General features: G+C 41.5%; 1 protein-coding gene and 1 long non-coding RNA gene across 2 annotated transcripts in view; one reads left to right on the forward strand and one right to left on the reverse strand.

Annotated features, from left to right (window-relative positions):
* Window positions 1-15,188, forward strand: part of LOC143695418 (uncharacterized) — a 33,681-nt gene that overhangs the window by 13,754 nt on the left and 4,739 nt on the right. The window contains exons 2-3 of the long non-coding RNA XR_013184578.1: window positions 1,364-2,238; window positions 3,494-3,706. This is a non-coding gene — a long non-coding RNA (uncharacterized LOC143695418). The remainder of the gene's footprint in view (window positions 1-1,363; window positions 2,239-3,493; window positions 3,707-15,188) is intronic.
* Window positions 1,134-8,317, reverse strand: PCK1 (phosphoenolpyruvate carboxykinase 1). The gene is made up of 9 exons (XM_054644597.2): window positions 8,049-8,317; window positions 6,493-6,674; window positions 5,679-5,882; window positions 5,155-5,342; window positions 4,162-4,324; window positions 3,818-4,042; window positions 3,592-3,723; window positions 2,783-2,878; window positions 1,134-2,214 (listed from the first exon to the last, which is right to left on the reverse strand). The coding sequence occupies exons 1-9, from the start codon at window positions 8,270-8,272 to the stop codon at window positions 1,760-1,762; spliced, it is 1,869 nt and encodes a 622-aa protein (XP_054500572.1). The 5' UTR covers window positions 8,273-8,317; the 3' UTR covers window positions 1,134-1,759.

Here is a 15,188-nt window from a genome sequence, read left to right on the forward strand (position 1 = left end):
CATCAGCTATTTATAGAATTACTTTATTAACAACTTTATTTTATCCACTTGATAGTAATGTTTGAATCTGAGGGGTGTACATTCCAATCTTCCTTGGCTCACTTCCTCTGACTTCTACCTTGATTTTTCTGTTAATCTGGAGCCCACTCAAGAGGACACATAGAGGTGACCCTATAAGAGATGCAGATGTGATTTTGATCATCTCCACAGGGGCTGCACCCCTCTCCTCCACTTCCCTCACAGCTTTTCATTGCCTGTTCTTTGTGTGACCTATGCATTGACTTGGGCTCTATTATTCACTTCAGAACTGATGATGTTTGTGTTAAGTCTTAAACATGGGGTCAGGGGGTAGTTTAGAGCCTTTTCAGATTGTGTGACCTCTCCTAGCAAACTTTGAAGGGCAGTTGTTGACCAGCCCTGGCACTGTTTGCTCTGCAAGGAAGCAAGTCTGTAAAAAGGCTTATTACACAATGTAAGTGATTTTCTTTTTGCTAAGCAAATATTTGCAATATGTTTTAGGAGATCAAGCATTCAAAGTGAAAAAGCAGGATACCTGCCAGGGATGTGGGAAGTACATAAATGACACCTCTAATTGGGAGAACATGGGCTGGTTTTAGTGTCTTGGCTCTACAAGGAAGCCAGCACAGGTTCCTGCCCTGATTTTCATTGAGCTCTAAGGCTTTAGGCATCCTGACAAATCTGGAAAACTTTTTCCCAAGATGTCTTTACTTCAACAGCTTCACTCATTACTCTTGCAAAAGCCAAGGTGCTGTGGAACAGGGACAAATCCTATGACTTTAACAAATGAGCAAGGTCCTAATATGGGGCTTTCCTAGAGGGTAGTTTATTTTATAAATGCCTGCAGCAACTAACAATGCCCAGTTATGGAGAGTGTGTCACCGTCTGGATGACTGCTCACAGCTGGTATCATAATTTTTGGATCATTCCTTTGGCTTGAATTGAAGTTGCAAAGACAGTATTGGGCTTAAACTAGCTGGCTCAGGAGCAGCAGATCAACTCCAGTCAACATCTAACTTCCACATGTGCATCTCTGCCTGTGCTGTGGTATTGACAGGAGCCTCGATTTATGTGCATGCAGTTTATAAACAGCAAGAATACTGGAAATGAGGTAATATTTTGTATAAACATTTATTTTATAGTTTAAGAACAAGCCATTCAAAACATCTGGAAATCACAGGAACATGAGTAATATATAATAGCAATATCTTAAATATGCATTAGTAATATAAAGTCATCTTTCACTCTGATAGTTACAACTTCATTTTTCTAAAAAGTATTTAAGACATGAAATATATTTAGGTAATACATATATACAGCATCTAATTTTCTCTCCTCTTTGCAGTGGAGTCTGAGACTCCAGAGGTTTCTGTGATGGAAACAATGTGCTACAACTTGAAGGCTGGATTGGTTTGGATTGCATATGCAGAACTAGGCAAATAATTTACACCCATCATGGCTCTGTGTGCATGTAAGTGACAGAACAGGGGTTTCAGACCCTGTGCACGTGCACTCCCACAGCTGCTCACCTATTCACAACAACCGATGTAGTTATAAATCATTAGGTCTGGAGTTATTTCTAGAATGTCTCTGTATCTATACCCTAACTAAGCTATGACCTACTTTCATTATAACCCCCTGCCCATCAGTGTGCTGTTATGCTTCCAGTGGTGATTTGGTAAAATGTGTTTGCCTTGTCTTAGTGTGTGCGAATTGATAAATATTTGTGGGTTTGACCAGCTTACAGCTGTTTTATCCTCATCTCTAAGGCAAGCAATTCCCTTTCTATTTCATAGGGCAGGTCAGCATTAACTTGCACTTCAAAGTACTGCTTGATTTCTTCTACCTCCTTTTCCCAGAACTCTTTTGAGATATCAAACAGTTCGGTCAGGTTGATGTCTTCTAAACCCTTCAAGTTCAAAGCAGCATCAGTGGGGATGTAACCTATGGCAGTTGGTTTGGCAGAGGCTTTCCCTTCAATCCTGTTGAACATCCACTCCAGCACGCGGGAATTCTCCCCGAAGCCAGGCCACAGGAATTTCCCTTGGCTGTCTTTGCGGAACCAATTCACGTGGAAGATCCTGGGCAGCTTCGCGGCTGGACGATGGGCCATGCTCAGCCAGTGCGCCAAGTACTTGCCAAAGTTGTAGCCAAAGAAAGGCCTCATGGCAAATGGATCGTGCATAATGACCTTGCCTGTTTGAAGCACAGATGGAGAAGGTAAGGGAATAAATAGCACTTTTTTTCTGAAGCACAAAGATTCAGATCCTCCCAGGGTTTATCCATGATCCCTTCACCACCCTTGTGAGCTTTAAGAAACAACACAAGCATTATCCTTGATGCACCAAAGGTACAAGTGAAATTAATTTTTGTTATTAAATTTCTTAAAGCTCAGGTCAAGCAGCTTAAATGAAGATTCTCAAGAGATGGCTATCATTCATGCATTTATGTTGAGCTCTAGCAGAAGACAAATTTAAATTTGTTTATCCCAGACTGTAACAAGAACTCTCTGTCAAGGCTTCTGGCAACCCTGTGCCTGCATCCTGTTCTGTATGCTTGCCACCTAAGGGATTATTTTGCTTAATTTGACTTTTACAGAGAATTTGGCCGTTAATTCCAGTACAAATATTTTCTATTGTGAAAATGCACAGGTTGCAAAATTAGCTGCCAAGACTGAAATGTGAAAGAGCAGGGGGAAAGAGAGGGCAAGCAGTCCAGAGGGGCCTGCTTTTAATACAGGTAGGCAGATTAAATTTTGATTTACCTTTGTGCTCAGCAGCTGCTGTTGCTTCAGATCTCATGGCTGCTCCTACAAATACTCCATGCTTCCAGTTAAAGGCCTCATAGACAAGAGGGACACCTATAAAGAACAAAATCACTTCAGTAATTAGAGGTCCAGAAACATTTTTATGACAGGTTTTGCCATCTGACATAGTGCTGAATGCATGTTACTGGATAATGTATTCTAATTTTTCCTGGGTTTTTTTAATCAGTTCATTTCCTGCTCTAATACAGCAAAGAAGTTTGAATGAATGTTTTCAAAACTGGCTCCTGATTACTGAACTCATCCAGTGGGAGATATATGGGACATCAGAATCTCCAGCAGATTTTAGTGGAAATAGAATCTGATCCTGTGGTCATATTAGTTCAGATCTAGCATTACTTCTATTTCTTTTCCAACTTGAGGTGGCCTTTAGCAGAACAATTTATCTTTAAACTGTCTAAAACTGATTCATTTCTCTAACCATTTGCTAACTAAACTACAGGCAAATTGAGACCATTGTAGCAATTTTCTATCTGTCTGCTACCCATGTTAATGGGGCCTGATCTCCCTCCAGCCCTTTATTATTATTATTACCTGTTTTGTGTTAACATCAAACACCTCAGACCCTGAAACACCAGTGGCTGGAAGCGTGTGTGCCAAAGGCTAACACAGAGGAATTGGACTAACGTGGTTATTTCCTTGCTTTTGCAGCTGTGAAAGCAAAACCTGTGGCCATGCCCAGCTATGTGTCAACCCTTCTGTGCATTTGAATGCCACAAGCCTGGAAATGTGGCTGCTGCCTCTCTTACCAGCTGGTCTGCGGCCTCCAAAGATGATCCCTTCGATGGGAACGCCTTCGGGCGACTCCCAGGCTGGATCCATGATGGGGCACTGCCTGGCTGGGGAGCAGAACCTGGAGTTGGGGTGAGCACAAGGTTCTCCTGCACAGAACAACACAGCAAAACAGAGTTAACTTGAATTTATTCATTAATTCCAAAGAAAGCCAAAGAGAGGGCCACGGGGTGGGCCAGGTACCATTGTCTGGGGTCCAATCCTTGTTCTTCCACGAGGTCACTGTCACTCCAGCTGGCAGGGGCTCATCAATGCCTTCCCAGTAAACTCCTCCATCACTGGTTTCTGCCACGTTGGTGAAGATGGTGTTCTTGAATATGGTTTTAATAGCATTGGGGTTTGTTTTGACTGAGGTTCCAGGGGCAACACCAAAAAAGCCATTTTCAGGATTGATTGCCCTTAAGTTGCCTGGAAGTTAAATGACAAAATATAAGTGAACCATACTGATTTAATTCTATCCAGAAGTTTGTAGCATGTCTTACTGCACTTACAGCAACCTGTAAAACATTCCAATTTTATTTCCATACCTTGTTCATCAAATTTCATCCAGGCAATATCATCACCCACACACTCAATTTTCCATCCTGGCAGGCTTGGGTTCATCATGGCCAAGTTAGTTTTTCCACATGCACTAGGGAATGCTGCAGCAAAGTACTTCTTTTTACCTTCTGGATTGGTAATTCCCAGGATCTATTGAAAAATTAATGCAACTGTTAAAAACAGCCTTTTTTTCTTGCACTTTTCATTTTGGAGATTGTCTCCCAGCAAGTGGAAATGATAAAATATTTAATTATGCACATTTGGTCCTACAGAAGAAGCACAACATAATATTGTTGACAAATAACTCAGGCTGTATTTTTTAAATCAGAGTCAAATCTTCTTCCCATTAGAATATCTGTAAGAAATTCTTATATTTTTAAAAAATGTTAAGTCTGTATATAATAAACATTTCTTTTTATTTTGCTGATTAAAGACCATATACATCTGTGTTTCTCTGTCAAGAGAGAAGAAAACCAGGCAATATTCTTTTGGCGGCACAAGTGGAGTGAAAGGAAAGCACTTTGTGCATGGATTCTTCTGCTCTTCTCAAAGACCACAGATTTTTTTTTTCTAAGGCTGTTCTCTTATGCACTTTGAAATTCTTTTTTTCAGTGGTATTTTATGGTGGTAGAATGTTTGAAGGACTGCAGAAATTAAAGCCAGGAAGGTTACACAGCACAACTCCCTTAGAAAATCTGATATTTGCAGGTTTTTGAGTACAAGAAGTCACTCTCAGAAGTTCCAAACCTTGCTTGCTTTATACCATGACAAGTCTTAATTTAAATGTTTAGAACTTGGCCTTGCAAGCAGTTTTCTATTCCCCATGAGCCTGGCACATAACAGATTCCTATCTAAAGTTACAGGACTATCCATATGAGACTAATTCCATTGATGGCCAGGCGGGTGATGGATTTATGTGGCTCTAATTTGAGGTTTAACGGCTGTTCAAACACATGAGATTTAACAGCATAGATTTTTACCAGCATGTGCTCTGCCAGCCAGCCCTCCTCTTTGGCCAGTCTGCTGGCAATCCGGAGAGCAAAGCATTTCTTCCCCAGCAAGGAGTTCCCTCCGTAGCCGCTGCCAAAGGAAATGATCTCCCTGCGATCCGGGAGATGAGCAATCAGCGTCAGCTCCGGGTTGCATGGCCAGTTGTTGATTAATGGCTCTGCAGAACAGAATGTTGTAGTCATGAATGCAGCAATTCCCATGCTTGATCACGCTGTTGTTTCATCAGCATTGAGCCTCTGACAGCAACCCAAAGCATATGCTTCAATGAAATCCCTGGTAAATACTAGGGATAATGATCTCCTTTCCATCAAACTCTCGCTGAGCTTTGATTCCTTGAACTGAGTTTTGTACCTAGTGCTGTTACAGAACCACCCTGGGCTTCTGTGGTGAGGGTGTCCCACGTGCTGAGGACATGCACTCAGTTCCAAAACACAGCCCTGGGCATTTCCAGGGGTTTTTAATGGCTCCTAGGGTTTTAAGGTAAGGCTCTTACCTTTCAGCGGCAGAGGGCATCCAACTGAGTGAAGGCATTTTACAAACTCCCCATTGCCCAGGGCTTTCAAAACATCTGTTCCTATCCGTGTCATGATCCTCATGCTGGCCACTACGTAGGGTGAATCCGTCAGCTCGATCCCAATCTTGGACAAAGGTGACCCAATGGGCCCCATGCTGAAGGGGATGACATACATCGTACGTCCTGGAAAACAGGGAGTAGCAAGATGTGGCCAAGAGCAAAACAAGGAACATTTGAAGTAACCTTTATAAACATGGAGGTTGTTTCTCAGTCCTTTAAAAGCTGTTTGTCTTATGACAGCTTCTGATGATGTTTAAAGAGCTGCAGCTTTCTGTTTGTCTAATTGTGTAGCAAGAAGTTTTATCTTAAATGCTGAAAGCAGCAGTTCAGACAGTTTGTCTAGCCAGGAGTAAGGGGAGGTGAAGGCCAAGTTCTCTGTTAGAGTAAATCCCTGAATCTGAAATTCTTGCTGTGGACCAGAGGACCTTCATTCTCATCTCACTTCCTATCTGCTCCTCAGTTGCTATGTGACTTCCTGAATCAAGTCACGTCAATTTTTGTACTTTGCCACTCTTTAGGAAAACAAGAGTGCTGGAAAGAGACTGAGGACTGTCCTTGCCCAGGTATTTGGGTCTATGGTAAAGATCTGCATAAAACCAGTGAAGTGACTACAGAGGGATAAAGCTAAATCTTCAGCTGAAACTGTTCTTCAAAGATTTTCAGTAACTTGCAGCAGTAGTAAGTGTCTCAGCATTGCTGAAAGTTCAGTGTCAATTATCTTTTTCTTGCCTACCTTGCATGCAGCCTGGGAACCTGGTGTTGAAGGCTTTCTCAAAATCTTCCTCAGACATCCAGCGGCCCAGCTGGCTTGTTCCAGTTTTAGGTATTGGAGTGGTATCTCTCTGCTCTTGAGTGATGATGACAGTTTTGCTCTCAATTCTCGCCACATCTCTTGGATCAGTGAGAGCCAACCAGCTGCATTTCAGCAAAAATCAGCAAATTAGACTTTAATTATCAATATAGCATTTTTACCCTTCTGTGGGTCCACTTTAGCACAAAAGGCTGCTAAAATAATGCTTTGTAAGGCAAAAATTAGTGACAAAGCAGTATAATGGATAATATCAAAAATCAGTCAGATATATTCTCTCATAAAAATTGCTTTAAGACTTTCCAGTAATAATAAAAATCATATGGCCTAGGAAATTCTTGTTACATTTTAATACTCCTTTGCCTCTTAATCGCAGCCTTGTTCTCTGTTGTTAACTTTCAGGGAAAAGTTAATCTTGTTTAATTCTCATTCTCATCAGTGTGAAGTTGTTTTGTATGGGGACCACAAAATGATGCCTCAAGCTAAGTGGATGCCAAGGAAAGTAGTTTAAGTGTTGGTATAAGTGCCAGAGGGATCAGAACCCAGCTTAGTGGATTGGCATAGTCCCTTAAATTAGAGGCATCACAAAGGAAATACTGAGTATAAGCACGATCATTAAAAGTGAAGGAGTTCATTAAAGGGGATTCTTTTTTCCCTCTAAGGAATTTTTTGCCATCTATTTACGATAGAGGGGATTGTTTTACATTTTCACCTCTGTGCATCGAAATTTTCCACGAGTATAAAAATGTTCTAGTTGGGCTGTCATAACCATCATCACTACAGCTAAGCATATAATTAACAATGAATAATTTATCTGGTGAATCTTGCCCTTTTCTCTCCCAAATAGTCTGCAAACAGATTGCCAAATTCCTGCACTTAGTTATTCAAAAGTCTTTGCAGATTTCTCCCATGAAGATCTCGTGGTTGGCACGTAATTCTCGAGTATGCACTTGTTGTTAATATTCTCCTTTCACGTTCAGTTAGTTGGGAGAAATTATGAAATATTTGAAAAAAGTATTTGCAGAATACATTAGAGTCAAAGCTCATCGGCACGATATGAATAATGCCTGTACTGAATAATATTTGAACACCCACAGACCTATTTGAATGCCACAAGAAAGTATGTGATGAATAAACTAATTGACTAAAATAGTAGAATTCTTCAAAAGAAGATTTGCTCAATAATATTTAGCCGTTGCTAATGATAAGTTGCCTAAGTCTCATGACATTATTTCAGTTCCCTGATGTAACTAATCAACAGAGAAAATGTACAGTTGATAGTCCAACTGAATAATGTGTTTTATCTAATTTTTAGAGGAAAAAGTTTGCTTTTCCTGAGTATTTTACCTATGTAAGCTAAAGTTCCAAAATGTTCATGGAAAGCAAATATTGGAGAGTTATAAGAAGTTTTTAAAGTAAACAGGATAGAAAATGAATTTTCCAATTCTGAGATGATACTTGACTTCATTTAGGCTACTCACCAGTTCTCATACTTGTTCAGCTTCTTGATCATGCCTTGTTCTACCATGATGTCCAGAAGTTTCTTGTTCTCTTCATCCGAGCCATCGCAGATGTGGATGCACTCAGGCTGGCACAGCTTGGCATTGGTCTCGATGAAATCCCTTGCTTCAGGAGGCAGACTCTCCCAATCCCCCTGCACAACCTTGGGCATGACGTTCATGTCGGCTTTCAGCTGTGGGGGCATTATTGCAGCTGCTGTGGATCTCGTTGATGGCTGTAAAATACTGATCACAATCTAAAATCAAATAGATTAGGTGTGTTAGCTTAGTTACGTTCTAACCAGTGTCACAAAGCCTAACAACGTATAATACAAAGAATTTGCAATGGACTTGATTATGTACTGCTTTAAAATCTAGGCAGGGAATTTGGATCAAGGTGGAAAAAATAGAGGCCATTCTACTAATTTAAGGTGGAAAAAATAGAGGCCATTCTACTAATTTAAGGTGGAAAAAATAGAGGCCATTCTACTAATTTAAGATGGAAGAAATAGCGGCCATTCTACTTACTGTCTATGGAAGCTGCAGCTGGATGCCAGAGAGGATTTTGCTGTACCTTTCAGTTGAGCCCGTTTCACTTGCTTTGGAGCTCTCTTGCAATTGCTGCTTTCCAAGGATGCACCTCCTTCCTTAAATATTCTTCATGGTAGTGTCCATCCCACCAGTTGAGGTGGAGGAGGCTTGGCCTTTACATCACCACTGGATGTGTCTTGGGACAGTGCCACTGACATTGTCATCATGCAGAGTTGTCAACAAAGCAGCCCTGGCAGGGTAATCATTTAACAGGCTTGATTAATGAATGCTGAAAGCGGAGGTTCTTAGCCCCTGGGTTTGCTGTTTTGAAGCAGTTACAAAATTTAGCAGTTTAACCAAACTTTGATCCATTTTGGCTTTGAAATCAAAAACGTCATAACTTCTCGGCGTGTGGGAAAGGTTGAGTACAAAGAGTTTCTGGAACCAGGAACACGGAGGTCATGCACAGAGGCAAAGTGCAGTTGGCACATTTTGTAGGCAGATGGTCACTAGCTGGCTGTGAAGTGGAGGCTCGTCCAAGGAGTGTTTACTCACCTTGGGAACATTGCCTGATCTGGGTATAAAGTTCAACAGTGAGCACTGACAGGCCTGAATAACCACTACGTAAGGCCCACAGCTCTTATTTTTGTCTATGCAGTTCTAAAAACATCGCTAGCAGTATAAATCTAAGTGTTGGGGTTCCTTCAGTGCAGGCAAGGAAGTTTTTGTTTATGGCTTGTTTTAGGCTTCTGCAAATGAAACAGTTATTTGCTATTGCTACAACCTCAGAAGAGGCAGAGCAGCAACTGTCTCAATAATTAACTTCCTCTTTCAAATATTATGTTTTATTTTACTGGGAGTTCTGTGGGGGCGAGGTGTCATAAAATATTAACCCATCCCTAAATTTGTACTCAGAGCAAAAGCACAGAACTGCTTAGGACTGGGGCTGCACGCTGTTCTGTGGGTGAAGTGCACTGTGTGCATGTACACAGACCTGAGTCTTTACCTGTGTCAGATGTGGCACTATCTGGTATCAACAGCCACTACTCCTCTTATAATTCTGAGGGTTATCTCAGTGTGATATCAGGCACTTGACTGTCATCTCAGACACTTTGAGCTCTTGTTCCTGTTTCTGCAGGCCTGTCTTTAGCTTCCCCTATTCCATTTTAGACAATTGTGACCATAAAGAATGATCAGTTTGTTTGTCCATGCAGTCTGGGTGTGTGAAGATTGAAGTATTTCAGACAAATAGAACTGTAGAAACAGCCCTGCTGCCATTTGCTCTCCCTCTATTTATACTCAGTCTTAGCAAAGCATCTGGAGCCTGGATAAGGTAATGCATTTGTGCCAACTTGAGACTTTTTTGTATTGATGGGGCTCTTACCATGGTTGTCATTGGTAGTTTGCAGAACAGGAAATCTGGGATTCCCAGCTAGGTTTCAGGGAGTTCTGAAAAGCAACAAAATTGACTTATCTTGTATAAAGGGTGTTCACAACCCAGCTGTTGCTCAGGTTTGTGAGGCAGTTGGATGTTCCCAGCAAGGTTCTTGCTGGGGCAGCAAGCAGTGACTTGCAACCCCCCAAAAAGCCAGGCTGGCAGAGCAGCAGGGATCAGGATTGAAGCTCACCTTCCCACCTGCAAGTCTAAAATACTGCAGAGCTGACTCTCTCTCTGCAGGAAAACCCTCTGGGACTGTACCCTCTATCTCCCCTGAAAGCCTTTTATTGTGTTTTGTAAATATGGGAAGAAAACAGTGAGGTAAGAGGGGCTGTCCTTGATGCATGGCAAGGCCAAACATTCCTGAAAAGGAAAACAAAAATCTGATGGGATAAGAGGTGCTAAAGACTGCTCCAGATAGGGCTGTGATGTAAGCAAAGATAAAATCCAAAACCAATTTAATAATGGCAAAGCTGGTGTTTGTCTTAAGAGTCCACATACTGTCTTGCTGGTGGAGCTGATGAGAAATATTTTCCTTTTAAAACATGTCATAAAGTACCTTCATTGAAAATAAAATGGAGCATAATCTTTAGAAATACTAAGCAGAGCCCTTTTTCAGAGAAGTACAAAAATACTGAGTGCTTTTTGTTGGCCAGGTAAGTCAGTGTACATAGAAATAACTGAGAGTAAGCCAGCAATGCTCAGTTGTCAGGAAGACAGTTGACCAGGAAATTATCATATTGCAGCCCAAGTAAAATCAGAATAAAATCTTACATACAACGGTGTAATACAGCAGAATCAGTCCTCGTGTCTCTAGGTTTTGAGAGGAATAAAAAAATTCCCAAACCCAGAGCATTAATTTCTGCCAATTAAATTACAGTCAGGCAGGTGTTGTGCAAATTTTCTAGCACTGCAATCCTAACCTCCCACAATCTTGCTATACAAACTGTGGGCTTCTCTTGAGAAGACACTAAATATGCCAAATTGGTGGCACTGTGTTATGAACATATGTCCATTAAAAATCACATTAAGGATTCCAAATGTTTTTCATTTGTGATGGCAGCAGGGCTCGAGTACAGATGTCCACTGGGAATTCTAGACACTTCAGCATCAAATTACTTGTATTTAGGTAACACCTCCCATCAGAGGATCTCAAAGCATATCACAAACACACAGTAAGCCTCAAGCCCCTATATAAAACACACATAGTATTTGGTGCAGTGAAATAACTGGAGCATATGCAAATCAAGGCCAGGATTTTTTTCAAGAATCTTCTCATTTAGAGATTCAGCTTTTAGAAAGCCAACAGAAGGCCTTGAAGGTTTTATGTGAAGCTAGTGAATTCTCATAACACCCACTGTCTCCCACACAAAAACCCAGATGTAGCACTTCCAATGGCTCAGTTACAGTGGTCTTGAGGTGTCACCCAGTACCAGTGGGTGCTGCTGTCAGGATTCAGTTTCTGGAAGATTTCAGGAATGGCAAACATAGGAGGTGGTATGGGGAAATGTAAGGCCTTTTAAAAACTAGTTGTCTTGAATGTAAAGTTTATTTTCCATTTAAATGAGAAGTCTTTTTTAGTAGTAGCTGCATTATAATGCTCATCTAATAGCTGATACGATTTCTTCTGATTGAACTTTTTTTGGCACTTTTTCTCTCTGCTTCTTGACACTTGAATGTGATGCTTATCAGGTGCCTTCTTGGAAGCTGTCAAATCATTTAAATGTGTGTGAATCTGACATTTCAAGATGACAGTGTTCAACAAGTGCCTTGAAAGGAGGGGTTTTAGGATTTTTGCTTTGATGGACACCATTCAGGTTGCTCAAAACAGAAGTTTTTGAGCACTTCAGGTTTTACAGACTTACTAGAACTCAATAAATGTAAAGGTTTTTTAGATGCTCAGAAAAAGTGTCATTAGGAAGCTTAACTCATCACTACAAACCAAGGTGCAACAAAGCACTCACAGTGAGATCTGAAAGTTGTTAATGGCATATAATAACACTCAGAAATTCTACTTCCTTCCCATTGCTAGTTCTCCTACATATTGTCACCTCCAAGGAGTTTGTCACTTGGGTATTTTGCTATAAAACTGTAGGTTTTTTAAAGATTCTCTGAGCTGTTCTACTAACGGAAGAGCACTGCCTCTGGACTGCTATTTCTGTGGTGTTTTGCTCAGCTGACACTGAGCACTCTCTGACAGCTGCTGGACTGGATGCCACAGAGTCCAGACCCAAGGGCAGCCCTTGCAAGCTCAGAGAGAGCAGGGCAGGGATCGTTCTCTCCATTTCCAAAAGAAAACGTGAACCGTGCAAATTGCCTGAGGTTGCAAAAGAGCCTGTGAGTGAGCCAAGGGCTCGTTCCAGACCCTGCACGGCGCCGGGCACGTTTCCACCTCACAGCCCCTCTCTTGCAGCAGCTCTTCAGCACTGACCCATCTGCAGGAGGGCTGGGGGCCCTGCTACGTGTGCTGCACGCTCCCCTCCACGTGTGAACCCTGAGACTGAGCCTCTGCCACCAGCCACAACAGGTAGCAGCAAGCTGGGGGCACCGTGCTTTACCTCCTGCTCACCTCCCTTCCAACCCTAATCCATGCAGGATTGGGCAGACTGTAAAATATGCTGTTTGTGGATCCTTACAAAAGGCAATGTGATTTTTTTGGCCCGTGTTCAAAATGAAGTGGCTTGTTCTGATGGTGGAGGACTGGGAAAAAATATCCAGATTTATCATGATTAAGACTGTACTTCCATTAACCTGTCCAGCATTTTCAGCTTGACAATAGAGATTTCTCAAAACAAATGGAAGCAAATTTCAGCAGCCAGGAAGATGCACCGGTGCATGTTTAAAGTCTCTAAACAAAGTCACCAACTTTGTTTAGTATCAGCTCAAGTGATCAATCCTGAGCTGTATTTTAGGGAAAGTCCTGGTTGTGCCACAGTACATGCCAAGGCTGACATTACACCATGGGCACACTGGTTTATTGCTTGTTGTTCTGCTTTGGCAGATAAAATAGTTATTATTGTTATTACTATTACTTTATTTTTAGGCTCACTTTCACAGGCTCAGCTCTGGAGATGGGATTGAGACATGAAATTTTAACTTTGATAAGCAGTCACTCCTCTGGAGCCATTTCTTGAGCTGTGACTCTAATCTGCGGACTCTTCCCTAAAGGAATACTGTCTTTAAAAAAAACCCAAAAACTGTCAAGTTTCAGTGTGAATATGTGAGTAATGGGCTCTGTAGCCACTGGTACCTGACCAGTGGCCAGGTATGTGTAATTCTGTTAGCTTGGGAGCTCTTCTCATCTACTGCAGAAAGTCTCAGTCATATGGAGAGTTTGGGCCCACCAAGACTTTGACCAACTTTACCCTAGCCACAACAGAATTATGATTTTTGCATGGTTACTGCAGGTTTTTTTTGCTGGGTGAACAGCAGAACCACAGCCAGAAGAAAAGGGGACAAACCATACTAACCAGAGTGAAAAACAGCCAGCAAAAGGTTTGTGTTCCCTTTGTCTTTCAGTATCTACTCCACTCAGTCCCACAAAGCCCGGATGGCTCCAAATCCAGTTTGCAAATAGAAATGGTTACCCTTGCTGGAGTGAAATCTCTTTACCACAGAGGTGTGTGCTTGCAGCTGTCAAGGACTTCCTGCTTCCTACTTGAGTAGGGAACAGACAAATCCTTGCACGTGAGTTCAAGCACTTCTCGTTCAAGAATTTCAGCTTCCTGTGGTGTTCTGCTAGCTGTGCCCCTTTACAGAGACCTCACCTCCTCAGGCATAAAGAAATGACAGGGAAGCACCTTTTTATATTCTAAATTTGTTTGTTTTTTGTAGGATGGGACAACCCTGGCTCCCCTGGCTCCTTCCTCTTGCACACTGTTCATGATTTCTCTGCAATGCTTTGCCTGCTAGCAGCACTGTGCTGGCAGGTGTCCTTTCATCAGGGTTCCCCAGCTCTACCTGTGCCACAGGCTTTTTCTCTTTTCTTTAAATCCTCCCACATACCTTTGTTCTCCCTCAACATTTCAGTCACTTTTTACTTGCAGTCTGACCCACTGGTCACAGTTCTGTACATCCTTCTTGAGTTGACTCTTTTGAAGAAGGATGGCTTTAACCAGTAAGAGTGGGGGCAGATTCTGAAGGTTTAGGTTTTGTTTCTTCCTCTGCTATGGATTTCCCATTTTGACTTTGGACGTGTAACTACATCCCCAAGCCTTTATCATCTCCTAGGGAGTTGACTGGGAGGTGACAATTTCTCCCTGTTCTTATGAATTCTCCTAGTTTGGTTGATATTTCCCAGCTAGAGAAATTTAAAAGCTAATTAAACATGATCATTATCTCTTCTCATTTTTGTCTGTGCCACAGACAGTCCCTGCTGGGTTCTCTCTAGGTTACTGTAATGGAAATAGTAAGTTCTTAATTGAAATGAAAAGCATTTACTAGAAACTGTTTTCTCCTTCAATAGCAGCACAAAAGCAGCAACGTGGGCTAAACCTTGTCTTCTGTTTCAAGTGAGATTTGTTCTATACTCTTTCCCCAGGAAAACAGCTTTGGTTAACATTTCAAGCATTTTATAACACTAAAAGCTAAACAACAGGATAGAAAAGCTGATTATGCAGAAATGAAAGCCAAGCTACATCTAAAGGTCAGAAGCCAAAAGTGCCTATGTCAAGCACTACATACCTTTTGGTTCTTGAACCTGGCAGCTGGAGGAAAATCAACATTGCACAAAAACCAATAATCCCTGTAACGAATCCTCTGTTTACTGGAAAACTCTTATGTAAGTGTTAACAGGTCAGGTGAAATCCTACATACTGTACATTTCTGCTTAGCACCATTCTAAGAGGCATAAGGCAACATCAGTGGACAACAATGGGATTGTTTCAATGTAAAGGCACTTTTGTAAATGGTTCTTACTAGACAAATGCCACAATTATGATTATTTCTACAAACAACCCTCAGTAGAGAGATCAGGAGTTCAACTGGACCCTGGAAATCATGGGGGTTTTTTTCTTATGCTCTTAGGAAGACATAATTCTGACTGCTATGTGTGCATCTTTGACTGACCTTCTGTAAATCTCTCCAAATTTACTGATTCAGGAAGATATATATGTATATCAATACTCTTCATGTAAAGAGAAGCTTTTACATGG

Source organism: Agelaius phoeniceus, chromosome 17, assembly GCF_051311805.1.
Source record: "Agelaius phoeniceus isolate bAgePho1 chromosome 17, bAgePho1.hap1, whole genome shotgun sequence".
Taxonomy (NCBI): Eukaryota; Metazoa; Chordata; class Aves; order Passeriformes; family Icteridae; genus Agelaius; species Agelaius phoeniceus.